Source organism: Clinocottus analis, unplaced genomic scaffold, assembly GCF_023055335.1.
Source record: "Clinocottus analis isolate CAN_PGR_092001 unplaced genomic scaffold, fCliAna1.0.p SCAF_3, whole genome shotgun sequence".
In the NCBI taxonomy this organism is placed as follows: Eukaryota; Metazoa; Chordata; class Actinopteri; order Perciformes; family Cottidae; genus Clinocottus; species Clinocottus analis.
Window position 1 is genome coordinate 23,723,291 of NW_027176042.1, and position 26,480 is coordinate 23,749,770.

Below are 26,480 nucleotides of genomic sequence, written 5' to 3' on the forward strand. Positions count from 1 at the left end.
CTGCAGCAGCCGGAGGAGAAAACGACTGAAACCAAAAAGATTCAGGAAGCTGTGGAGAGAGAGAGAGAGAGAGGGGGCGGGGGGGAGAGAGAGAGAGAGAGAGAGAGAGAGAGAGAGAGAGAGAGAGAGAGAGAGAGAGAGAGAGAGAGAGAGAAAGAGAGAGAGAGAGAGAGAGAGAGAGCACTTTAATGAATTAACTTTATAATTCTCAAAATTTTGGTCTTTTTTGCTTTTTAGTTTACAATTAAGTTGTACTGTTACTTTCAATTCTTAAGTACATTTAATATCACAACATTACTTTTGATACTTAAGCACAGTAAATATCAGATACTTTAAGAATTTTTCTCAAGTAGTATTCTAAAAGTTGACTTTTACTTTTACTGGAGTCATTTTCCAAGAAGGCATCTTTAATTTTTCTCAGCGTTTTTTTTTTTACTTCATACAACATCACCATGTGCTTGTTCCCTTTTCCTGATGCGGGTGTGCATGAGAACGAGAGAAGCTCAACTAAAGAGAGCCAGCGTGGCAAAAGTTTCGCCAAAAAAGAAGAAGTGTGCGGAAAAACAGAAATGTTTCACTTCTATAATCTCCAGAGGGGATTAAACTTTTCAACGTGATTGGGTCAAACGAAGACGTAGCATCGACATGTTTTACAGGCAGCTGTACTGTTTGAAGATAAAAACACATTGAGGATGTAAAACACGTCAGTCGTTTTTACCTGAGCGCAGGACGGGGTTAGCCTAGCTTAGCATAAAGAATGGAAGCAGGGGGAAACTGCTAGCCTCGCTTTGTTGATCATCTGACCTGACCCTGGGGAGGTCGTCCGTTAGACAAACGTTTGAGTTTTCCTGTTCGAACTTCCGTTCAGTGAGATTTCTAATGCCGACATTTAAAATAGCTATTTTAAATTCTATGTTATGTGTATATGTTTAGATATTTCATTGTTTGTCTCTGCAGACGTCTGGGTGTCTTGGTGTATTTGGTATTTCGCATATTTCTTTTTTTTTGTGTCCATTTTGTCTCTTTGTCGAGCAAATGTTGGTCGTTTTTTTGAATGGTTTTGTAACGTTAGAATGTTTTTAGTTTTAGTTGTTTTTAACCCAAACAAAAATATAGCATGTGATATTAAATATTAAATGTGTATTGTGATAGAGATCTTATCGACAGTAAAAGAAAAATAAAACGATGAATAATTATATTTTTCATGCGTGGAAACAATAGCAATTTTGTCCACAATAAATACAAAAACTCTAGCAGTAGTTTTATTTAACATTTTTATTGTGGTATTGGTACTTGTACTTGAATAAAATATCTGAGTAATTCTTGAATCACTGGTTTTTAAAACTACAACAGTGGGAAGACATTTTAGGTGAACAAAATCAATGATTGCAATGAAATCATATCTTTAATATAAGCGCACATTACCCACACCGAACAATACAGTTCAATTTTTTATTTCTTGCATTTACAGTCACGATTCAGAGACGATTCACATGAGACAATAGAAAGGAAGTTGCTAAAGATTGACAGATATTGTTGGACATAATACAGATTTTGAGAAATGTGAACTCTGAATTTGCTAGAGGCGAAATTCGTAAAAAGCAGTCTCAAGTTTTTTTAAGACTCGTCTCTGGAGTGAAATTAATGCGTGTTCAACTGAACGTCATTCTTGGTTTTCAGAAGAGCAGGAAGCCGTTGAAGGTGATCAGTTTCTCGCGGGTGTCTCGTGTCTCAGAGTCTTTCTGAAGGTCCAGGAAGGACTCCAGCCAGACCTTCTGTCCGGCTGTCAGCGATAGCACCACGCCGCCCGACAGCACCTGGAAAACACGACACAAGAGCTTTAACACAAGAAGTTGTTCACCGGTTATAAAAACTGTGTCAAACTAATACCTAATGTGAGTTCAATTCCCGTTAAAATTGCGTCAGTGTTGCTTGTGTCATGGTGTCTTTTCAAAATAAACTTCCATCAAATTTAAAGAAAAAGGGGGAAAATGGTTTCAAAGATTTTGACCTGATCGCTGTTCCTGTTGTAATCACAGAATCCCAGTTTGTCTGTCAGAGCGTCACTGGCGATACGCAGACACATACTGACCTGGAAAACACACAACACACACACAACAAATAAATGCAGTTTGACAACGGAGCTATCTGTAGGTACTGATAGTTCACTGTGGATGTACAACATTTTTCCCTGTCTACATTGCATTAACTACTACATGTGTTTAATATTCTGTTGGCTAGTTTAATCTACAATTAATCTAACAATACTTTTTTTCCAACCGAGGCTTTTTAAATACTTTATTTAGGTCAATAAAAATGGCAGAAGACTTTTCTCCACACATAAAGGAACACTTCATCCTTCAGTTTATCAGAACAAAATATGAAATTCAACCTGTATAATTGTCACTGGACAGGAAGGGTAAGTACCTCGACATTTCTGACCCATCACACAGTTTACAAAAACATGTACGCTGATAAGAAGCCCAGCAGCAGTGTGTTACCTTGGCCGCAGAGTTGAAGGTGAAGTAATAAACACCAGGTACTCTGCAGACAAAGTACCCTGAGGCTAAGTTAAAGTCCTGAAGTGTGTTGACCACAGCAGTCTGGAAGGTTACCACCTGGTACACACACACACACACACACACACACACACACACACAAAGAATAGTCAAAGATAAATAATGAGCTGATACAAACATACAAATTTAAAGAGAGAATCTGAGATCTTGTTGCTGTGAAAGTTGGAGCTTTTTTAAATTTTAATTTCCCCCCCGAGGGCTTGATCAAACCCCATAACTTTCACTCCGGCAGACATCAAAGAAAGATGTAAATGTTAATTTGTAGACATTTTGCAGATTTAAAAACGTTCAGAGAGTAAACAGCAGGGGGACGGAGAGGTGCGATGGACGATGGACTGAACCTGGTTGAAGGGAGGATAACGGATATTATTCCGGATCACTGAGAAGGCTGAACGTCCCTGCTGAGGCAAGTGCTGTCCTGCTGGAAGAAACCACACACACACACACACTCGTATTAACGTGACTTACGGGGACACACACTCGTATTAACCTGACTTACGGGGACACACACGCGTATTAACGTGACTTACTGGGACACACTCGTATTAACGTGACTTACGGGGACACACACTCGTATTAACGTGACTTACGGGGACACACACTCGTATTAACGTGACTTACGGGGACACACACTCGTAACAACGTGACTTACGGGGACACACACTCGTGTTAACGTGACTTACGGGGACACACACTCGTATTAACGTGACTTACGGGGACACACGCGTATTAACGTGACTTATGGGGACACACACTCGTATTAACGTGACTTACGGGGACACACGCGTATTAACGTGACTTATGGGGACACACTCGTATTAACGTGACTTACGGGGACACACACTCGTATTAACGTGACTTACGGGGACATTTACTTACATTCATTTATTTGAGACTTACACTAACCGTATAACCGTGAAACCATTACCTCAACATCAAACCAAGACTACACCCTAAAATGTAATTGTTTAAAATACAGGTCTGCAAAAGGAGGTGAGTCCCCACAACGTTGTCTTTTGCACACAAGTGGAAACCATATACACAGACGCACACACACTCTCGTATTAACGTGACTTACGGGGACATTTACTTACATTCATTTATTAAGACTTACACTAACCATATAACCGTAAAACTGTTACCTCAAAATCAAACCAAGACTCCACCCTTTAATGTAATGGTATAATTAGAGGTACGCAAAAGGAGGTGAGTCCCCACAATGTTGTTGTTTTTTGCGGTACCACAAGTGGCCACTGGGATGAAATAGCAGCATGAACCTGGCTGAAAATCTGCTTCATTTTCCCCCTGTATAATTAACTTCTCCCCATTTTGTGTATTTTTATATTCCACCAAAAATCACAATGTCTTTCTTCACCCGTTAATAAAGACTACTGACATGTTAAATTATCGGTATTTAATTCTTACATGTTGCTATTTTACAATCCCAGCAAACTGCGATAACTTCCATTTCGCCTTTTCATATATTTCATCCGTGTCAGTTCTGCTTTTGTTCTCTGTCCTGTCAGATGTTTTGTTGTTGATTACACAAGAGTTAGCATGATATGAACTGTCATTACATTGGCTGATGCTCTTCCCCTCGGGGCCGGGGAGACCACGCCCTCCGGCGATCCCCGCTCTTCCCAGATGTCCACGGAAACCTTTCGGACCCGGTTCCCCAGAGGGGCCTCGACTCCCCGGCTCCCCCTTCAGCCTCCTCAGGACGTCGGCATCCACCGGACCGTCGTTCATCATCGCTGAAGACAAACACATGAATGAAACTCTCTTGAATCACTTCTTTTAACTCATTTTCACCGGCTTTAATTTGACCTTTAGTTTGTCTTGCTTTTGTTGTTTTACTGCCATTGCTTTCACTTTGGAAAGGGGCTATTTGAATAAAGTTATTATTATAATTTTAAAGATTGAACCTGCAAAACTTGATTCTTTTCTTGGCCACTTGGGGGCAGCAGAAACAAGAAGTGAACACAGCATTAACATACATTGATGATTTAATCCCTTTGTTCTCTCTGGTACCTGGCTCTCCTTTCTCTCCCTTGGCTCCTGGATATCCGTCTCTGCCCGGAGCTCCCAACGCTCCCGGCTGGCCGTCCCGCCCTCGGCAGCCCGCATCGCATTGGCCGGTCTTCAGGAGCAAAGCCACGCCCACCAGAACCGCCATCCCATAATAACCTCCCATGGTCCAAAAACTCCTGGATTTAACAACGACGATTAGAAAAATGGGGAAGGCGGTGGCGACGACGAACGACTAAACACAAGAGAGAGAGAATAAGAAGAACCTTCACATTTTTGACACAATTTGTACTAAAAAAAATTAGAAACATGTCTTTAGTACAAAATACATTTCCACTATAATTAAATTGAATAGTTAAGAGAACTAAAATGTGTTCGTACATTGATATTAACGGATTGGACACAATATGAAAAGCTAACACTTTCTGTTATTTTTGCTGTCAGATGAGGGTCATTTTGAAGGAACGTTATATTTTTTAATTAAAGTAAATTAATTGAAAATGCATTGCAGTGTGAATGCTTACAGGTTCAAAAGCATGGCTGGAAATGTACAACTCATTTAATTATTTAATAAATGACACTAAAAAGATCAGGATACAAACTTTATCACTAAGTCTAAAAATACAGTAAAATTAGAAGAAAAACAAAGAAAGGTGCAATAGAAATAGGAAAAGCAATAGACAATGTATTTATAATTTTTTACAATATAGAGGTTTGAACTTTGCTGCAGAGAAAAAATCTGTCACAGTGATCATTTAGTTAAGTTAATATTGACATGATGTAATGTTTGAGTTGTTGTATGTTGTTTTAATAAGCGTGAACTAATATTTAATCTCGGGAGAACTCGTTTTACTCACCAGTCGACTTCTCGGTGAGGAGCTGCGAGGAAAAGACGGGATTTCCTTTTGGTGAACAGATCAAGACTTTTTAAGACTCACTGACTTATTCTGACACACACACCCACCCACCCACACACACACACACACACACACACACATCTGAAAGGAAATGAAACTTGCGATCTGAAGGAAAGATTGATTGTTTAAAAATGCTGCTTTTGGCTAATTTAACATTTTTAGTTATTTTAGAAACCTGCTAAACAGTAAAACAAATGCAAAAAACATGACACATCATATACATTTGATTTTTTTTTATTCATTAAAACAATGTTTCAGAATTAATAAAATAAGTTTTAAAGGCAGCCATCATGTTTCCATCCCATTAGACAACAATGTATTCATATATTAATAAATATACATATACTACATGTACTATGTATAGTACTGATACAGTGTAGATGTTGCAACATTTCAATGACAAGAAAAGGCTTTAATTTTCATTTGAATGAATAAAAAGTTTGGTGCGCCCTCATGTGGTTACATGATGTAATAACAGTAGACTGACCGGTTCTGTACATTTATATAAAATTGTAAATCATAGCTTGTTTAAAAAAAGAAAAAGCCCAAAAAACTGCTGTATTTGGATGTATCGAACACTATAAGTAATATACAAGTGAAATATATGGTTTGGTACATGAGAAAATTCAAATAGTATTCAAATAATATTCAAATAGCCCCAATAGCCTCAATGGGCTGATTATTGGGCCCCAACGCGACCTTTACATTACATTTACTCTTAACCAGTGACATATTGATGGATAATTACACATCTGAACACAATCTCACATGTGTATCTTTTATTACAACACCAACATTATTCAAACAGACCGAGTGGTTGCAGAGATACACCCTTTATAGTTTGGGAAGGACATTTTTGAAGGGAACGTAAAAATATGTGGGTTTTCAGAAGGTTTTTAAGCAATGAAAGAGTTTATGTTCCATGAGTATTGGAGGTAAAACACCCAGCATGTGAAGTATGTCCTGCGTAATCTCCTCCAGTCACAGACGCTGTGGCTGCAGGACAGGACGTCTGAAGAGGTCCTCGCAGAAGAGACGAGCGACAAGCCAGGTAGAAGGAGCCCTGTTGTGTTTTCACATACCTTGAATGAGAAAACACGACGAGTTGCGTCTTGCTGGCCGCCTGTGTGTCTGAGTACGAAGGAAAAGAAAAACACACACACATGAAACCGAATACACTGCTTCACATCATCACAGGTTCACGACAAAGACATTCAGAGAAAAAACAACGTCAAATTCATCCTGTAAAGGAGTCAAACGATCACAAGAACTTCAAGACATTTATAAGTAATTTTATTCGTTTTATATATATATATATATATATTTATATATATATATATATATATATATATATATATAAATATATATATATATAATAAACTGATAGAGACTGAGTCCCGTTTTTATTTATATTTATATATATATATATATATATATATATATATATATATATATATATATATATATATATAAACGGGACTCAGTCTCTATCTATGTATATATATATATATATATATATATATATATATATATATATATATATATATAAACGGGACTCAGTCTCTATCTATGTATATATATATATATATAAACGGGACTCAGTCTCTATCTATGTATATATATATATATATATATATATATATATATATATATATATATATATATATATATATATATATATACACACATATATATATATATACATACATACATACACACAACACACACACACACACTTCCTCTTATGTCACAGCTTTGTGGGTCCATGTTGTGTCAGATCTCTGCTGAGCCACAACAACTAGACACACATCCGGTCACACACATTTTACTTATGCTTTATTTTATGTGTTGTTTTTTTTTACAGAAAATAAAAACCAGATGGAATCTCTCTCTCTCTCTCTCTCTCTCTCTCTCTCTCTCTCTGTCTCTCTCTCCTGCTCTTTCTCTTCACACACAACCTGATACTTGTTCTCTCTCTCTGTCTCTGTCTCTCTCTCTTTCGCTCTCATTCCAGTTCCCGCTATTGGTTGGCTTTCGACCAATCGCGTTGCCCGATGTCACCCCTCCACACAATGCTTTACACCCTCTGCTGTGACTTTACAACGGCTCCTTCCCCCCGTGAAGCCCACAGAGTCTCCTCTTCCTCCTCTTCCTCCTCTTTATTTAATCCTCACTGGGAATAAAGGGATCGGGTCCTCCTCCTCCAGCAGGTGAGAAAGCAACTTTCCTGAAGGCTTTGCAGGTTTTCAGACGATGAAACAACATCTGCAGGCCGTAAAGCAGCAGGTGGAGGTGTCTCAGTCGAGGCGGCGCTGCTGTGAGTTTTCACTCAAATCCTGAATGTAACGCGTTAAAACTACACAACAAGTGAAAAAGTCATTGTACTTTAAGTTCAAGGGGCTTTGCTGGTCAGCTTTTAGTGGGTTTTCAGATTAAAAGCGTCTCCTTCCTGTTCGGTACGAACAAACAGAAAAGCGTCTGTTTGTGTTGAAGTGGAGGATGAAGAGTTTCCTCCTCAACAAACTCTTTGAAAAAGCTGCTAGACGTCGTCACGAAGCTGAAAAACAAAGGAGCCAACAGGATGTGAAGCAGTTCAGGTACTCTGACACAAGGAGTACTTTTCAGAATACTGTTGTGGTTTTAGTACTTTTACTGCAGTAACGGATCTCGTAGAGCAGACAGGACGTCACCAGCAGGTAAACACATTGTGTGTGTGTGTGTGTGTGTGTGTGTGTGTGTGTTTGTCGCCGCAGGACAAGTTGAACAACCTCCTCAACACCTACAAGGAATGTAAATGCTCACCTGTCAGACCACAATGACGTGTTGTTTGCCGACAATGAAGCAAAACAAACACTGAACGTCTTTAACTTTTAACTTGTTTGTTGTGTCTGACTTCAGGGAGTTTTCTTCACAAAGCCGCAGCGTTGTTGATGTTTGTCTTATTTTATCAATCTTCTGTTTGTTATTCTGATCCATTCATTAACTTCCGTACAATGGAGTCATAAAAACTATTATTAGAAAACACACTGATTTACAGGTTAATCATATTAAATGAATCAGCTACAAATATACAATATTTACGGGTTCATGCAAGTACAGGGGGCGACTCCTCTGGTTGTATAGAAGTCTATGCTTCATGTGTTAAAGCTGCATTCTCTCTCCTGACCACCAGGGGGCGACTCCTCTGGTTGTATAGAAGTCTATGCTTCACGTGTTAAAGCTGCATTCTCTCTCCTGACCACCAGGGGGCGACTCCTCTGGTTGTATAGAAGTCTATGCTTCATGTGTTAAAGCTGCATTCTCTCTCCTGACCACCAGGGGGCGACTCCTCTGGTTGTATAGAAGTCTATATAAGTGACTCTACTTCTCTCTTGATGTATTCCCTCAGTAAACATTGTAAACATGAGTTTATGTCTCAATCTCTAGTTTCAAGTCTTCTTCTATACAGCATGATGTTCATTTAGTAAATTATAGTCATTTAGACTCAAACAGACCATAAAGCTTTAGGGGCGGGGCTACAAGCTGATTGACAGGTCGCTCCTCATCTATGAGACGGTGTTGCAGCTACACACCTGCAGACAGTCGTATAAATACTTGTTAAAGTATTTTAGCGCTCAGCCACGATGACTCACACGCTGTTCATAAAACATAACATAATAACATAATAACAGGTACACGTGTCGCGCCGGCAGTGATCACAAGTCAAACACATTCATTACACTACATTTACCGCACAACGTTTTCCTTTAGTGAGACTTTGTTACACAACGCTGCTGATGTCTGATCGGTGACAAAATGTATAAGTACAAAAGAAAAAAGGATGAATTAGGTAATTAAATTCAAATGAATACTCATAATCCTGTCATATGAAGTTGATAACAAAAGGGATTATTCTCTTCGTCCCACAGTACTCTGAATATTAGTATTTGCAGTAAAAATCACTAAAAGACTAATATAGAAAATAAATAATAATGTTTTGATGATTGTTTTTATTTTTTATGCAAGAAAAAGGAAATAAATCATTAGAATTAAAAATAAATTTGGAGAAAACAATCATATTATTGTTATTATGATAACAATAAATATTTGTCTTAATATTTATCATATTTGTCTTATAAAGATATTGTTATATATTCTCATAATTTAACTTTGTCCAACCTTTAGCTTAAAATAGTTTTATTATAAATAATCGCCTCAAATTCTTAGTATATAAATAAATAAATGATATAAATATTGATGTAAATATTTACCTAAGTAAATATAATGTTTCTAGTATATTGTTGCACTGCTGCAGTAATGAATATACTTTTACTTAATAAGTCAAAGTAAAAATACTCCGTGAAGTATTTTATTAACAAAATGTACTTTCAGTGTCAACTGTGTAAAAGTAAGTCAGTTTACAAAAAGTAATAAAATGCAAATTAAATGTATTTTCAAAGTGAAATAACTATAATGCCTTTTTTAACGTTTAATTAAAAATAAAGCATCGTACTTCAGCAGCTGATTCTCTTCAAAGCTGTTAACATGTCGTGTGTTGTCTTGATTAGTTTTGTTAACTTTGTTTGTTTTGTTCATTTTGTGACTTTGTCTCACTTCTCGGCCCTCAACCAACCAATCAGCCTTTGTGATTGTTGGCTCCGCCCCCTAATTTAACCCCTCGTGTCACCTGCATCTCCTGTGTGTTGAACACTGAGTGTTGTTTGTTTCGGACATTAAAACTCTCCGTTGATCTCGTGTCGCTACGCTTCTGGTTTCCATCCCGTTGCCCTTTTATTAGGTTACAGGGTTAATATAATAATAATAATATTTCCCTTCTCTCCTTGTATTTGTTGTTTCTGCAGCCGCCATGAAAATCTCATCGTTTAACATCCAGAAGTTTGGGAAAAACAAAGTGTCAGACCCAGATGTCCTCAATATCCTGGTTAAGGTGAAACACTCACTCACTCACTCACTCACTCACTCACTCACTCACTCACTCACTCACTCACTCACTCAGTCGAAAGGAGAATCTGCATATTAATGATCTCTAACACATGTTCGTGTGGGTCATGTGACTGACCCCGATCAAGATGTCAGACTTCTGTTCTAAAGCTGGAACTGTTAACTCCGCCCCCTGCCCCGCCCTCCCACCAGGTGGTGTCCCGGTATGACATCATCGTCATCCTGGAGGTGGTGGACGTCAGTGGAGAGTCTGTACAGACCTTCCTGGACGCTCTCAACAAGTGAGGAAAACTCTGTGTGTGTGTGTGTGTGTGTGTGTGTGTGTGTGTGTGTACGAGTGTGGCACTTTAACATGTCCTGTCAACACGTGTGCTATGAACAGAAAGTAAAGATGTGTGCTCTAACTCTGAAGCTCCGTATAAGAGGAAATGCAGCGGCGTTAACACCTTTGTGTGTGTGTGTCTGTGTGTGTGTGTGTGTGTGTCTCTAGAGCCAACCGGCAGCACCACTACACCCTGAAGATCAGCAGCCGTCTGGGCCGCACGCGCTACAAGGAGCAGTTCATGTTCCTGTACAGGTGAGCGCTCACCTGCAGCCGCTGAGTGAACACTCGGCTCCCATCATTCTGAAGCTGCATGATGAAATTAGTGTGTGTGTCTGTGTGTGTAGGGATAACTTGGTGGACTTGGTGGGCTCCTATCAGTTCGATGACCTGGTGGACGAGGGAGTCGACGTTTTCGCCAGAGATCCCTACATCCTGCGGTTCAGGTGCCTCCGCACAGGTACGCGACACACGGAGAGCGTGAGGACGATAATCTACGTCCTGCAGGTGTGAAAGGACTCCGTGGCGTCGGGTTCAGGCTGTGCTGTGACTCTCGTGTGTGTGTGTGCGCTCTGCGTCTCCGCAGTGCTGAAGGACCTGGTGATGATCCCGGTTCACACCAAACCAGAGGACTCGGAGAAGGAGCTGGACGAGCTCTACGACGTCTTCCAGCACGTGAAGGACAAGTGGAGGACGGACGTGAGGACGCCGACGGGTCGAAACCATACGAGCTAAATCCTGATTCTGTGACTCATGAACAGGACTTTTAGTATTAGAGAGGGAGGAGGGGGAGTAGCTGGACTTACTGGAGTGTGTGTGTGTGTGTGTGTCCGCGCATTTTTGTATGCGTGTGGTTGCACCTGTAAAGATAGAGGACTTAAAGTGTTCCAGATGAGCGGCGCGATGGACGCAAAGGACCTCTGGGTTTAGTTTGACCTCTGGGTTTGGTTTGACCTGTGACCTCTTGGTTTAGTTTGACCTCTGACCTCTTGGTTTAGTTTGACCTCTGACCTCGTCCTCCAGAACGTGATGATCCTCGGCGACTTCAACGCAGACGGCTCGTACGTCTCCAAGAGAGAGATGAAGGGCATCCGCATCCGCAGCGACAAGAACTTCCACTGGCTGATTGGAGACGACGTCGACACCACGGCGAGCGTCCGCAACGACCACACATACGACAGGTACACACACGGGTACACACACATGGTCTACACACACAGGTACAAATACGTGGTGTACACATACATAGGTACATACAGAATATACACGGGTACACACACGTGGGTACACATCCAATACATGGTACACACACAGGGGTACACACAATTACACAAACGTGTACCATTTAAAACAAAAGTAATACTGTGTTAGGTTATTAAGAGCGCTTGACATAAAGAATATAAACTGTTGAAAACAGCTAGCTATTTCCTCCGGTTACCAGTCTTTATGCTAAGCTAACTAAAATTAAAACAGATATGAGATTTGTATCTTATTTAAGTTTCAGCAAAATATTTTTTGCCCAAAACTGTCAAACCAGTACTTTAAATTGCCTAAAAAAAATTCAAAATCTAACAATTACAAATTGTCTTATTTTCCAATGTTGTGTTTTTAAATGTTTGTTAGCTTTGTGTTACAGTTTTGGGATTGAGATATTTTCTGTATTTATGTATCATACGTATCTAACTGTGTCTGTTGCATCTGTCATGGCGAGTTTCCAGACCGTCCAGCGTAACCTAAAGTGTAACCTGGGTACCGTGAGTAAGTGCGTGCTGGTCTCTGCAGGATCGTGGTGTACGGAGATGACATGCTGCAGGCGGTCGTGCCAAACTCTGCCAAACCCTTCAACTTCCAGAAGGCATACGGACTCAGCGATGAGCAGGTCAGAGCTTTTCTTCATGAACGGTGGATTTATCTTCCGGGAGCAAGAACATGTTTTTCATGACGCAGTAGCTCATAAACGAAACGAATGTTTTTCAGGCGCTGAAGGTGAGCGACCATTACCCCGTGGAGGTGGAGCTGAAGTCCACGACTAGCAAAGCAAACGAAGACCATGGTAACCAGCATGACTATACTTGTACTTATTGTGTACTAGTACTACTATTACTACTAGCAATAAGTGTACAATTGATATTTAGTTAATGTAAAAATGTCTTTTGCAACACGAGCTGAAGAACTCAGATTTCACTGATCGCCTTTTAAAGCATGTCTGGGTCATGTGACTTCATCGTTTTACTGCTTTATTTTATCGTTGATATCATATTTATTTGACAAAAATTATTTTCTTCTTATTTTTTTTATGTATCTGTTGGTTTTATCGTTCTGTGTCATCGGGGGTTTAAATGTTACCGTAGTTTTGTTGTTTTCTGTTTTGATGCCTCACTCTTGATGCTTTGTATCTATTTTTAAAGCTGCGACTATAAATAAAGTTATTAGCGTTTCCGTTTTTTTTATTTTTAGAGATGTATGAAACTGCATTTTCCAACTTTTTCGATAACAGAATTGTCCATCACATGGTTCAGTTCGGTCATTTGGAGAAAAGTTATTCATATTTGTTAGATATATACCTTGTAGAGATGCTGAATAGAAAATATAAGATATATTTTCTTTGGTTTCTGGTTCCAGTACTAATTTTTTTTCCAGCTACTGAGGCTGTGTTAAGATGTAAAAATGACGAATTTTCTTTATAACACGGTTTTTGTTTGTTCGGATTAAATAAATAAAAAAATCTAATGAATTGTCTTTAGAGGTGCTGGACGGTGTTATCTTTTCCTTTTAATTTGAGGAGTTGAATTGTTCTCCACCAGAAGGTGAATATATCCCCCCAAACATCTGCAGGACTCGCTGGATTATGCGGTTTTGTTTTGTGTTTTTTTCCCCCCTCGCTGCAGATGTGACTCGGCCGCTGCCTCCGCCGCGGCTCGAGCTGGAGGATCTGCTGGATCTGAAGAGAGGAAACCTTCTGCTGGAGCGGGAGAAGCTCGGCCTGGAGATCCAGATGCTCCGGCTGAAGATAGCCAACATGAACTCTAAACTCGAGAAGCCCGAACACCCCGACGAAACAATGAGCTAAAAACCTCCGTTAGCCGCAGAAACGCTCGACGGAACAATGAGCTAAAAAACCTCCGTTAGCCGCAGAAACGCTCGAGGGAACAATGAGCTAAAAAACCTCCGTTAGCCGCGGAAGCACCCGACGGAACATTAAACTAAAAACCTCCATTAGCCACAGAAACACTAGACGGAACGATGAGCTAAAAAACCTCCGTTAGCCGCAGAAACACTCGACGGAACAATGAGCTAAAAAACCTCCGTTAGCCGCAGAAACACTCGACGGAACAATGAGCTAAAAAACCTCTGTTAGCCGCAGAAACACCCGAGTGCACATTGGTTCGTGCGCTCGTTGCCACACCGATTATACGTCTCAGGAAGCGTTTTGACTGAATCAAAGTTGTCCGTGTAAGTTGAAATAAATTGTAACTGGTTCCGTGTTTTTTTGACTAATTCTTTGACGGTTTTGACTCAAACTAAGTGTGACTTACCATGTGTGACTTACCCCAACTTACCATGCTAATGTGCCAGTAGAAGATTTAGTCCTAATGTCCGCTCTAAGCCCCGAAACCGTCAGACTTACTGATGTTAGCTGTTAAGTGGTTGAGTGATGTCGAACCATTTTAAAATTCAATTCAGTTTAATTTGTATAGCCCAAAAACACAAATACAAGATTTGCCTCGGAGGGCTTCACAATCCGTACACATAACATCCCTGTCCCAGAACCTCACATCGGATCAGGAAAAACTCACCCAAATAAAGATAGTAAAACCCTCTACAAGGGAAAGAACCCTGAGAGAGCGAGAGGATCCCTCTCCCAGGATGGACAGAAGCAACAGATGTCATGTGACCAGAATGAGCAACGTAACAGACCTCCATGACTTTTCCAGGTTCCCCATGACCACGAGAACCCTGAAGTGTATAAATACCTTTGAACCCATCACATTCTACACAATAACTCAAGTTTGTCTTCTCGATGCAACTGTTGTGTGTCAGAAGTTCACAAATGTACGCAACTTTCTACCTTCAGTCACTGAAGCTGTGACAAATCTAAAAATATTTTTATTGATTTAATGAGGTCTGAAAAAAAAAAATTGAGACGCAGTAAATACAAAAACTTTCTTTATTAGCATCTGTCTCCTCCACTTTTAGTACAACAAAAAAAACAGGGGCGGGTAAGGGGGGGTTAGAACTTGGGTTTTTTTGATGGTTTAAGGTTCACATGGAGACAAAACTGACCTTCGTTTTCTAAACTTTTTGAAGATGTTAGTTCAGTGTGAGCGACCGCTTCCGACAACAAACACCACAGCGGGAAACCTCCAAGTGATGTTCACCAAATTATTCACTTCATTCTCTCTGGTGGACACCAGGGCAGGTTTTTTTTTTAGTTTGACGGAGGTTTCGGGCGTAACACACAAACATACACACTCTGGAGTCTCCTCGGCCGGCAAACGCGCATCTCAGGACGCGAAGCAGAAAACCACCGCCGCCAGATCTCGCTCTTACTTCTTGCCCGATTTCTTGATGCCACTGCTCCCTGGAGGAGGGAAAACATGAAGTTGTTTTATTTGTGTGCGTAAAAAAACCTCCAATGTGACTATGAAATCATTTAGAAAAAGCGTTTATAACTGAAAGAGAGACTATGAGTGAATTTAAACAAAGACAAATATCAGTACCAACACCAGGTAAAAGAAGTAAAAGTCCAAATGATGCATTCAAAGTAAATTAAAAGTACTAGCATTACAATATTTGTATATTTATGGACCATTTCAGAATAACATGCATTTTAATTATTGATGCGTTCATGTTCAAATTGCAGAAATGTTGAATCTGTAAAAGCTAGAGGAGTTAATTTGAACACTATTATTATATTAAATATAGATTGCTGGGTGGTTAAATCTCTAATACAGCAAGATGCATACGGTAACTGTAGTAGAGTACAAAAAGGCTGTAAAAGTAGAAGTACACGAGTAAAGTAGCGCACGACTTACCCATTGGCCCTTTTCCTTGAGCTTTGGCCTTCAATTGCTCCATGGCCTTCTGCTCGGCCTTTTGCTTCTCCTTAAAGGCGATGTCATCCTGCAGAGACACATTTGACCATTTTTTTTTTTACAACAAATGTGCCTTGATGTTGTGGTGCATAGTGATCAATACACACACACACACACACACACACACACACACACACACACCTAAAAACAGTTCAAAATGAAGATGATGGAATGCAAACACCAACTCAGAGACATGCAAATGGTGTAAAGAATATATACAATGTGTTTTGAAACGCACAGACATTCATATAGTGGTTTAATTAACTGATAATATATAAATATACATATAAATATATAAATATTAGTCTGAGAGGTAACTTACGTCGTCCAGGTCCTTGCCTGCTTTCTTGGGCGCCTTCAGCGGTTTCTTTTTTCCTCCTTTGGACAATAAAATCAAAATGTATAAATTAGCTCACTTGGAAATAAAACATTAAGGCATGACTGCGTCTTTGTTTGACGCATTAGCTTACGTCATTACTGTCGTCAAAGAAAACACTACTAACGCTACATTGCGTCAGTTTACACATTACAATAAATGGGAGCTGAATTTAGCATATATATTATAGCTAAAATGGCGTTTAAATTATCCGTTGGATGACACTTTATGAGCCGAATGTCCCGGACGACCGCAATGAGTCCAATGTCACCAAGAAACTGTTTAGTTTCTATGCGCGTATTTTACAATAAAACACCAAAAATCAAAAATGTGGCAAATTTTGAGCGTAGTTTGGTGGACGCGAACGTTTTGGCCGCCCGTTAGCTTGCGAGCTAACCGACCCGGTAAAACACGCTGCGATGCGTCTCGTCACGTGGTCATACATATATTTAATGATGACAGTCAAATAAAACGACGTCTCACCTTCTCTGCCAGACATGTTTCAAAATTTGTCTCAGTGGTTTAAATTAAAGAAATAGACGTTTTCGGTTTTGTTTTTTTATACTGCGAATGTAGCCGGTTGTCTTTTCCTGACCCGCGCTGTCAGGACCCCTTAGTGAACTCCGAACCGGAAGTAGGTGGTCCGCGATGTGCCGGAACGAAAACTTAGCTGAGCCTTCGTGTGCTGTTTCATTTGACCCGAGTTAGCCTTTAAAAAAACTGCGTCCATGTGACATGCATGCCGTGACAGCTTTAAGGAGATCAGGTACATTTATTTCTTTAACTAATTATGTAAATTACCGGGCAGAGACTTTTTTTTGTAACTGAAACATGTGTTTACCGGTCAACGTGAGCGACACGGAGCTAACAGCTAACTAGTGAGTCAGGAAGCAAAGAAGTGGACATAATAGTCAGATAACCTTGAAGGAACAATAATAAGTGGCGTTAAGCTATACTTGTGATAATAAACCCTGTAAACTTTATCCTTCTCCGGTGTGTCTAATTATTCATTTGCTGTATCGGTCAGTATTATAAGTGTGGAAGAGGAAGTAGTGAACATAAATATATTGTGCTACAAAGTACTGCATTGAAAAGTATAATCAGCTAAATATACTTACAATATTAAAGGTAACGTTATTCAATGCAGATACATATCTCCAGTGGCTATTATAGTGTTGTAATTATTCATTAAAATGTTATTTCTCATGCATTCATTAATGTAAAAGCAGTATCTTACTTTTATATAGCTCATTTTGAACTATTAAGTAATGACTATTCTCTTCGGGGATTTTTTTTTTCTTTACCTGTTAATCGATTGAGGGTTTGGGAACCAATGAGAAATGGCATCACAATTACCCAGAATCCAAAGGGACACCTCCACAATGTTTGTTTTGTTCAACCAACAGTAAAAAAAAACAAACAAAAAAAAACTAATACAAACACTAGAAAAGCTAGAAAAGTGAAATCATTGATCATCTTTTTATTGAAAAAACACAAAAAAAACTTGTAATTTAATTTGTACAGTACCCAGTAACTAAAGAGGAATACTTGTAGTTGAGGATAATGTGACGCATTCATCTCTGATGTGTAGTTGATTTGAAGAATAAAGTGGCATGAGAAAGAAATGCAAGTATAAGTACCTCACATTTGATCTTCAGTACAGTATCTGAGTACTCCTGATAGTGTATTTCTGATAAGTACTTTACCTAAGATGGCGGCAGTTCTGGTGAAATCACTCGTCATGTTGTGTGTTGTTTTTTTTCCAACAGGTTGTGGGTTTTAGTCGCTGTTCGATGTGATTTAGGAAGTAGAAATGTGTTTGATTTATGTCAATCGGTGGTAAAAAGAATAAGAATTACTCTAATATTTGACTAAAGTAAAATAAACAATACCTTTAGTAATTCAGAATTGTATTTTGCAATTGACCGTAATGGATGTGGAGGGGTCATTGCATTGCCTAAATGTCAAAATATGTTTCAGCGTTTTTTTTCCTCACAGACGTCTTCTCCCCGGGGGTTTGAATCTGAATCTGTGGCTGCGGTGAAGGCGAAGAAGCGTCGACCGTTTTGAAGCTGCGCCGCTGCCGTTCTCAATGAGGTACTTAATGCCCAGAAGGAGCTCGAGAGAAAGACGTGGCGGGTTTTGACAAACAAACCCTGAACTCAAAAATCCAAGGTGATCGGGTTGTGGATTTAACCGGCAAAAAGCCGAAAAACCAGCTTCCACCATGACGAGGAGGAAATATAACTATCAGGAAACTCACATCTCATATTCATTTCCTGCTTTATTGCCTTTTTGTAGACGTACAAGTCAAGTGTTGAAAGCATTATGAGGAAACAAAGGTTGAATATCCTGTCAACTTTTTAAATTGACTGCAAAATATGTTATAAAATAAAGATTTTTAGGACCTTTTTTAAACCCAGCCCTGTTGGTGGACTGAAAGAGGGCGGGGCTTAATCCACAGTGTCTTGGCAGGTGCAGAGCAGCTCAGGTGTGTGTCTGGGCGAGAGGCTCGACTCGCCTCCTCCTGCTTGGATCTCGGCCCGGCAGAATCTCTCCAGTCCGAACCTTCAGCGCCCAACAACCGCCGCCCGCTGACCCCGCCCCTTCTGACGGGAAGGGCGGCGCCCAGGTGGTGAAGAAGCCCGCCCTGACTGTAGTGCAGGTACAGGAAGTCACTCGTTATAGCGACCTGCTGGCTCATGAGAGTGAATGATTAACACGGTTCTTACGGTCGTGGAGAACCTGGAAAAGTCATGGACATTTAAAAATGGTTTATTTCCAGGCCTGGAAAAGTCCCAAAAGTGTAGTAAAAGTCATGGAAATTGGGATAAAAGTAATTGAAATTCGGTTAAAAGTCATGGAAATTGGAATAAAAGTCATAGAAATTGAGATAAAAATAATGAAAATTGGGATAAAAGCCATGGAAGTTTGGTTAAAAGTCATGGAAATTGGGATGAAAGTCATGGAAATTGGGATAAAAGTCATTGAAGTTTGGTTAAAAGTCATGAAAATTGGGATGAAAGTCATGGAAATTGGGATAAAAGTCATAGAAATTGAGATAAAAATAATGAAAATTGGGATAAAAGCCATGGAAGTTTGGTTAAAAGTCATGGAAATTGGGATGAAAGTCATGGAAATTGGGATAAAAGTCATAGAAATTGAGATAAAAATAATGAAAATTGGGATAAAAGCCATGGAAGTTTGGTTAAAAGTCATGGAAATTGGGATAATAGCCATGAAAATTGCGATAGAAGTCATGGAAATCGGGATAAAAGTCATGGAAGTTTGGGTAAAAGTCATGGAAGTTTGGTTCATTCATGGAAATTCATTGATCAACATGTGTATGAACCCTGTTTGTAATAAACAAACATTTTCATCGGCTGCTGCGTGACTAAACTAAAGCACGGCCCCGTGCTTCACCTCCTCTCCAGCATGCAGGTGAGCTGTGCCGGCAGTGGGGTCAGAGGTCGGCCCAGGCCGCCACCGCCTTGGCCAACCAGTGGTGGGCGAGCTACGAGGAGTTTGTCGGGATCAACGAGGTCCGCGTGGCGCAGACCAAGGTCACCGAGGTCAGTCAGGAGCCTCGTGCATCGAGGACGGAGAGAGTTCAAGGGCCAAAGTTCTTTTTTTCTATTTGTACAGAGATCAACAGTCCAGACACGTTGGTGGTAATGTGTACTAGAAACATGGTAATATGTACTGAAAGGAGGTAATATATAAAGAAAGGTGGTAATATGTACAAGAAAGGTGGTAATATGTACTAGAAAGGTGGTAATATGTACTAGAAAGGTGGTAATATGGACAAGAAAGGTGGTAAAATGTACAAGAAAGGTGGTAAAATGTACAAGAAAGGTGGTAAAATGTACAAGAAAATTAGTAATATGTACTAAAACGGTAGTAATATGTACTAGAACGGTGGTAATATGTACTAGAACGGTGGTAATATGTACTAGAAAGGTGGTAATATGTACTAGAAAGGTGTTAATATGTACTAGAAAAGTAGTAATATGTACTCGAAAGGTGGAAATATGTACAGAAAGGTGGTAGTATACAAAGAAAGGTGGTAATATGTACAAGAAAGGTAGTAATATGTATTAGAAATGTGGTAATATGTACTAGAATGGTGGTAATATGTACTAGAAAGGTGGTAATATGGACAAGAAAGGTGGTAAAATGTACAAGAAAATTAGTAATATGTACTAGAACGGTAGTAATATGTACTAGAACGGTGGTAATATGTACTAGAAAGGTAGTGATGTGAACACTTTTAGATGTAAAAGTGTACATATTACTACCTTTCTAGTACACATTACCACCTTATGTATAGTGTTATGTGCATGTTCTTGAGAGAGAGGTGGTCTCACGCCGTGTGTGTCCTCCCCGCAGGCCGAGGCGGCCTTCATGGTGGCCAGAGGGATGGTGCGCGAGGCTCACGGCAGCCTGGAGACCCTGCAGCTGCGGCTGAAGGAGGTCAGGGACCGGCTGGACCGGGTCTCCAGGGAGGAGGCCCACTACCTGGAGCTGGCCACGCTGGAGCACAAGCTGCTGCAGGTGGGCCCCGTCCAACATGGAAACAACTGGAAACAAGGCGTTTGGAGCGGTTGACATCTTAACCGCCCTTCCTTCCTTCCTTGCTTCCTTTTTTTCCGACCGCAGGAGGAGCGCCGTCTCCGCACGACGTACGAGAACGCCGAGGGCTCGGAGCGGGAGAAGTTCGCCCTCTTCTCGGCCGGCGTGAGGGAGAGCCACGAGAAGGAGAGGACGAGGGCCGAGCGCACCAAGAACTGGTCCGTCATGGGCTCGGTGCTCGGGGCCCTGATCGGGGTCTTCGGGTCCACGTACATCAACCGCGTCCGCCTGCAGGTGAGCGGGGCCGGGCACGTTAACGCGCTGTCGGTACCGCACTTTTAAATGGACATTCTCATTTTAAACTGGCATCTCACTGCCTTTCAGCAGCATTTTCTTTGGAAATAATATGCTGGGGTTGTAAATAGTAGTATAAGTATAGTTTCTGAGAGTTCAGCCACTTGCTGGTCTCCCTAAACCCCCCAAACAAAGGCCACCCCAAATCTTTAAAACGCCTGCACATGGACACATAAAACAAGGACACTGAATGCTCTATGCAAATAAAACAGTTTGAGACGATGTGAAACAGGTTAAATTTCATTTCTGTAATCTCAAAAGCTTTGCTCATGTTCATTTTCAGATGTTTAGAAGAAGAATATGATGAAAGTTCAAATATGTTTCTTTACTTTTAAGTTTTAAGCCTTTATAACTCATAATAATGACTTATACTTTAGTCAGATTTTGAAAGTTACATTTCTCCCCAAAAAAAAGAGCAAAATAATTTTGCCAAAAGGACATTTTTTTTACATGTAAATAGAACAAAAAGGAGCATGCAGACTGTCATCGTTACAGCATTAAAAGGGTTTATCTGTTCAAAAATGACCGTAAAGACCGAAGCTTCAGCCGTTAACGCGCTAATGCGACTTCCCGCTTCAACTTCGTTTCTCCCCTTCAAAATAAAAGCACCTTATCTCAAAACGGGATACAGATACATTTTGCTTACGGCAGACAAAAACAACAGGATTGATTGACCAACCGTTTCTAACTTCAGAAGACACATTGAGTAACTTCCACCGTTCATTGCATTGATAAACTGTTATGGGAACTGTTTTATGGTTGCGGGGGAATAAAGAAAAAAACGTCAATCCACAAACCAATTGGTGACGTCGTGACGACGACGTCCACTTCCAGAAACGGTCCATAACTCAAAAATTCATGCAAATTATGAGAGCGTCACGCAGATGTTTCATAGGATAAATGATGACATCGTCGACAAACATGGGTGTAAACTGCGGAGGATCGCGACCGCTTTCGCTTCAGGTGTTTCTTGTTGTTTTTACGGACCAGAGGCCATGAGCACTGATCTTCGTCCCCTCTCTCTGGGCCGTGTAGGAGCTGAAGACTCTCCTGCTGGAGGCCCAGAAAGGTCCCGAGAACCTGCAGGAAGCCCTGAGGGTCCAAGCCGGAAACCACCGCTCCCAGCGGGACGAGCTCCGGACGCTCATCGACAGCCTCCGGGTCACCCTGAAGGACGCCTTCGCGCCGCAGAAGGACGCCGTCCTCCGGGACGCTCCGGCTCTGGCTCCGGCTCCGGCTCCGGCTAAGGACTCGCCCGCCTGGCCCGTCTCGGCCCTGAAAGAGCTGCAGACCGGCGGCCGGAGGACGGAGTCCCTCCTGGAGTCCCTGCGGCCGCAACTGGGGCACCTGGGGGAAGGACTCGGCCGAGTGGAGGGAGAGCTGTCGGCGGTGAGGACGCTGCTGGAGGACGGACCGCGGGGAGATCGGCCGCCGTCAGCAGAACCAGTGACTCCAGTGACACCAGAGAGACCAGAGGGAGAGGACTGGTGGGAGGCGGAGGCGGCGGTCAGGCGCCTGGCGGACACCGAGAGGACGCTGGGGGACCGAATCAGGAATAACACTCTTTACAACGCCGTGTTCACCTACACCGCCGCCGCCGCCACCATCTCCGCCGTCTACCTGCTGACCAGAGGACCCGCCTAGACCGGCGCCACCGGCTGAGGGAAACCAACATTTACTCGTTTGAATAAGCTGCTACTGATCGCCTCTGATTGTGATTTTAATTCTGTGATCTCCAGATAAACATGAACTCAAATGCATCCTCCCGCAAGTCTTGGTGTCATTTGTTGTGCGTCATGGAACCCAAAAACTTCAATGAAAGATGAGTAGATGTGTGAAGTCAATGAACCGTTGTGTTGAGGCATTTAAATGTTATTGTGTGTTTAGCAGCAGCCAGTAGGGGGCAGCAGCACAACGTGTGACGAGCTGTGTGTCTGTTCCTCTACAGCTGGTACATAAAAATATGAGGACACAACTTCCTGTAGTTTTGTGTTTTATTGTGCAGTGAGGAGAGATCGTAACGCCACAACGTGTAAATATTTAAGAGAATAAAAGTCTTTATTGAACCCTTAAAGGAGGAATGACAGCGTTGCAGCAACATACGGACACAGGTAGTATATTTAAATGTGAGTATACTTTAGTATAGATATATAATATAGTGTACAGTGTAAATAAAACAGTAAAAACAGACCTCATGGTCCTTGAGTTGAACTATTTGGGTTCACATACTTTTACAAAACTGTGAACAAAATCCTCATTTTGAATAAAGTCATCCAGCGAGTTTAAGCCGGTTGTAATGAAACTGATTAAAGACAAAGACTCCGGAGTCAGGGGGAGTGTTTGGGTCACACAAAGTCACCCCTAAGAGGACTCGGGTGCTAAGAGAACCCCTAAGAGGACCTCTAAGGGGACCCGGGTGTTAAGAGGACCCCTAAGAGGATCTCAAATAGGACTTGGGTGCGAAGAGGACCTCTAAGAGGACTCCTGAGAAGACTCGGGTGCTAAGAGGACTCCTCAGAGGACCTCTTAGAGGACCTGGTCCTTTAGAGGACCCTTAAGGGGAGTCGGGTGCTAAGCGGACCCCTAAGAGGATCTCAAAGAGGACTCGGGTGCTAAGAGGACCCCTAAGAGGACTCGGGTGCTAAAAGGACTCCAAAGAGGACCTCTAAGAGGATCTGGTCCTTAAGAGGACCCTTAAAAGGACTTGGGCCCTAAGAATACCCCTAAGAGAATCCCAGGTTGGGAACAGCTGACCCAACTCTCTTTGCTGTTGATCCATGTGTGTAAATAAATCTACTGCAGCAGGGAAGGAGGGAGCAGACCTACAGGAAGAGAGAGAGAGAGAGAGAGAGAGAGAGAGAGAGAGAGAGAGAGAGAGAGAGAGAGAGAGAGAGAGAGAGAGAAGAGGAAGAAGAACCCGACTCTCTTTGGTGTTTCTTTCTGTGAGTAAATCCACGGCAGCAGGTGTTGGTCTTTACTTAGCACGATGACGAATGGATGGCCATGCAAGCCTCAACACACACACAAGGACACACACACACACACGTGCACACACATGGACACACACACACACACACACACACACACACACACACATGGACACACACACACACACACACACACACACACATGGACACACTGTCTGAGCAGGGAAATAAATAAATCAATTGACGGTAAATAAACTTTGATAGAGAACCGATGGAAGATAAACAGAGAGAGAGAGAGAGAGAGAGAGAGAGAGAGAGAGAGAGAGAGAGAGGGTGATGGAGGGAGGAAGACAGAAAGAAAGCAAACAGACAGACAGACATAGGAAGTAAGAATAAGGAAAGAAGTAAAGAAGGGAAGAATAAAGATTTAAGAAAAACACACACAGAAAAGAAGGAAGGACAGGTAGGGAGGAAAGAAGGAAGGAAGGAAAGAAAGAATAGACAGGTAGGGAGGAAGGAAGGAAGGAAAGAAAGAATAGACAGGTAGGGAGGAAGGAAGGAAGGAAGAAAAGAAAGAATAGACAGGTAGGGAGGAAGGAAGGAAAGAAAGAAAGAAAGAATAGACAGGTAGAGAGGAAGGAAGGAAGGAAGGAAGGAAGGAAGAATAGACAGGTAGGGAGGAAGGAAGGAAGGAAGGAAGGAAAGAAAGAATAGACAGGTAGGGAGGAAGGAAGGAAGGAAAGAAAGAAAGAATAGACAGGTAGAGAGGAAGGAAGGAAGGAAAGAAAGAATAGACAGGTAGGGAGGAAGGAAGGAAGGAAGCAAAGAAAGAATAGACAGGTAGGGAGGAAGGAAGGAAGGAAGGAAGGAAGGAAGGAAGGAAGGAACATGGACAGATCTGCAGATCAGTTCACAAAGTGAGACTGATTCCTGTCCTCAGATCATGTCTCTGTCAGTTTGCGCCTGCAGTGCTGAAAACAGGTCTGAACAGGATGGAACGACGTTGCAGACGCTTGGTTCTCGTCCCTCAAACACACCGACAAGGAGACGAAGCGTCCTCTCTGTCAGCTGCGATCTACGAGACTCACAACAACTCACAACGACTCGCACACGTTTTAGCGATGACCTTTGAACCTGAAGATGCTTTTTAGGGATGCACTAAGAGTCCAAAAGTGTCTCCTTTAATGCAATAAGAGTCTAAAAATAAATCTTGCAACAATAAAATATTACAATAACTGTTTATTATATATATTTGTCGTGTATTTGTACTGTAGTGTGAGTTTTACGGCCCTCGGTCGTAAAAGCGTCTAAAAACGGACTTTGCTTTTGTTCCGGTATCTTTACAGATGAAAATGACTCACTGTGGAAAGGTTTAAGATGCTTTCACCTTTTATTATTCTTATTCTTATTGTCTCTGGCAATATTCAGCTACTTCATAAAACCCTCACGCTGGAGATGACGGAGAATTTATCCCTCTTGTGTTTAGTCACGTCATGTGATGTTAGATAAGGATAAGAGGCTGAAGGGGCCTGACAAACATCCATGTTATGCAAACACAATATTTAACTACACACTCACACACACACACACACACACACTCCAAGCGTGGCTCATAAATTGACAGGTAGCAGCTGGTTTTATTATCAGCTGGTACATTTCCAACTTGTTCTTCTTTCGGCGCTTCAAAACTTCTGAACTTGTGTCGAACTCGAGGCACGCGAATCATTTCGATGACGAAATACATGAAATATAAAATATCAACGATGTGAACGTGTGTATGTATGGCTGTGCAGAAGGAAACGCAGGGTTAAACGCAAAAGTATGCCGTAAATAAAATGATCTCGATCAAGAAAATTAAGCGAAATGTTGTTTTTGGGCTTATTTTGTGGGAAAATACATATTTGATTCACACGGCATTAAACATTTTAAATTGCATTTCTTTGAAAGGTGAATGTTTTAAACATGTGTTGTTGTGTCTGCTGCTCCAGACTGACCCATTTAATTCCTCCTGAATCACAACAAGAGGTCTAATTCCTGCAGGAAGTTTAAATATGTTAAAGCTACAAAAGCCGCTTTAAAGTGAAAAACAACAAACGCCGAGCAAGTCGGGAAAAAACCCCCTGCAGAACAAGTTTCCCTGTTTCACATCTTAAGTTTGCAAGCTCCGAATAAAAGTTTCCACTAAAAGGAAGAAAACGATTTGGGGGGAAACATGAATAAAGAAAAAGAAAAGAAAAATGGCCGTTGAGCAAAAATATAAAGACATGCAAATTCTGTTCTGCTTCATTCAAGTTTAATAGAAACTCTGATGGAGATCTGGGGTGAGCAAGTTCAACAGACTGAGGGATTAGAGAAGTAGCCTGTGTGT

General features: G+C 41.3%; 4 protein-coding genes across 8 annotated transcripts; 2 read left to right on the top strand and 2 right to left on the bottom strand.

Annotated features, from left to right (window-relative positions):
* Positions 1–1,294: 1,294 nt before the first annotated feature.
* c1qa (complement component 1, q subcomponent, A chain) lies at positions 1,295–5,546 on the bottom strand. Of its 2 annotated transcripts, none has more exons than XM_068594180.1 (7): positions 5,465–5,546; positions 4,611–4,842; positions 4,157–4,333; positions 2,921–3,000; positions 2,502–2,618; positions 2,012–2,092; positions 1,295–1,817 (listed from the first exon to the last, which is right to left on the bottom strand). In XM_068594180.1, the coding sequence occupies exons 2-7, from the start codon at positions 4,771–4,773 to the stop codon at positions 1,677–1,679; spliced, it is 759 nt and encodes a 252-aa protein (XP_068450281.1). In that variant the 5' UTR covers positions 4,774–4,842; positions 5,465–5,546; the 3' UTR covers positions 1,295–1,676. The 2 variants fall into 2 exon arrangements, with proteins under 2 accessions (XP_068450281.1, XP_068450282.1); XM_068594181.1 differs by having other exon boundaries at positions 4,611–4,786; positions 5,465–5,497.
* A 2,069-nt stretch (positions 5,547–7,615) lies between these two features.
* dnase1l4.1 (deoxyribonuclease 1 like 4, tandem duplicate 1) lies at positions 7,616–14,185 on the top strand. Its single transcript, XM_068594592.1, has 10 exons — positions 7,616–7,734; positions 10,366–10,451; positions 10,658–10,746; positions 10,956–11,042; positions 11,135–11,247; positions 11,374–11,486; positions 11,811–11,968; positions 12,570–12,666; positions 12,765–12,872; positions 13,711–14,185. The coding sequence occupies exons 2-10, from the start codon at positions 10,371–10,373 to the stop codon at positions 13,855–13,857; spliced, it is 993 nt and encodes a 330-aa protein (XP_068450693.1). The 5' UTR covers positions 7,616–7,734; positions 10,366–10,370; the 3' UTR covers positions 13,858–14,185.
* Positions 14,186–14,937: 752 nt separating this feature from the next.
* Positions 14,938–16,892, bottom strand: tma7 (translation machinery associated 7 homolog). The gene is made up of 4 exons (XM_068593357.1): positions 16,743–16,892; positions 16,206–16,261; positions 15,824–15,911; positions 14,938–15,369 (listed from the first exon to the last, which is right to left on the bottom strand). The coding sequence occupies exons 1-4, from the start codon at positions 16,756–16,758 to the stop codon at positions 15,335–15,337; spliced, it is 195 nt and encodes a 64-aa protein (XP_068449458.1). The 5' UTR covers positions 16,759–16,892; the 3' UTR covers positions 14,938–15,334.
* A 5-nt stretch (positions 16,893–16,897) lies between these two features.
* ccdc51 (coiled-coil domain containing 51) lies at positions 16,898–22,945 on the top strand. Of its 4 annotated transcripts, XM_068593356.1 has the most exons (8): positions 16,912–17,025; positions 18,258–18,356; positions 18,735–18,924; positions 19,694–19,831; positions 20,649–20,732; positions 20,766–20,813; positions 20,919–21,125; positions 22,221–22,945. In XM_068593356.1, the coding sequence occupies exons 2-8, from the start codon at positions 18,352–18,354 to the stop codon at positions 22,827–22,829; spliced, it is 1,281 nt and encodes a 426-aa protein (XP_068449457.1). In that variant the 5' UTR covers positions 16,912–17,025; positions 18,258–18,351; the 3' UTR covers positions 22,830–22,945. The 4 variants fall into 4 exon arrangements, with proteins under 4 accessions (XP_068449455.1, XP_068449457.1, XP_068449454.1 ...); XM_068593354.1 differs by having other exon boundaries at positions 16,898–17,025; positions 18,240–18,356; positions 20,649–20,813; XM_068593353.1 differs by having other exon boundaries at positions 20,649–20,813.
* Positions 22,946–26,480: the final 3,535 nt, after the last annotated feature.

Bases quoted from the DNA above. Each gene is read 5' to 3' on its own strand.
- ccdc51 (XM_068593354.1), top strand. The intron at 18,925-19,693 runs GTACAGGAAGTC...CCTCCTCTCCAG, and splicing joins CCGCCCTGACTGTAGTGCAG to CATGCAGGTGAGCTGTGCCG. The intron at 21,126-22,220 runs GTGAGCGGGGCC...TGGGCCGTGTAG, and splicing joins TCAACCGCGTCCGCCTGCAG to GAGCTGAAGACTCTCCTGCT.
- c1qa (XM_068594180.1), bottom strand. From the start codon at position 4,773: ATGGGAGGTTATTATGGGATGGCGGTTCTGGTGGGCGTGGCTTTGCTC. The intron at 4,334-4,610 runs GTACCAGAGAGA...GTTTGTCTTCAG, and splicing joins GGGAGAGAAAGGAGAGCCAG to CGATGATGAACGACGGTCCG. The intron at 1,818-2,011 runs GTCAAAATCTTT...CGTGTTTTCCAG, and splicing joins ACAACAGGAACAGCGATCAG to GTGCTGTCGGGCGGCGTGGT.
- tma7 (XM_068593357.1), bottom strand. The intron at 15,912-16,205 runs GTAAGTTACCTC...GTGTCTCTGCAG, and splicing joins CAGGCAAGGACCTGGACGAC to GATGACATCGCCTTTAAGGA. The intron at 15,370-15,823 runs GTAAGTCGTGCG...TCCCTCCTCCAG, and splicing joins TCAAGGAAAAGGGCCAATGG to GGAGCAGTGGCATCAAGAAA.
- dnase1l4.1 (XM_068594592.1), top strand. From the start codon at position 10,371: ATGAAAATCTCATCGTTTAACATCCAGAAGTTTGGGAAAAACAAAGTG. The intron at 10,452-10,657 runs GTGAAACACTCA...CCCTCCCACCAG, and splicing joins TCCTCAATATCCTGGTTAAG to GTGGTGTCCCGGTATGACAT. The intron at 12,667-12,764 runs GTCAGAGCTTTT...AATGTTTTTCAG, and splicing joins ACGGACTCAGCGATGAGCAG to GCGCTGAAGGTGAGCGACCA.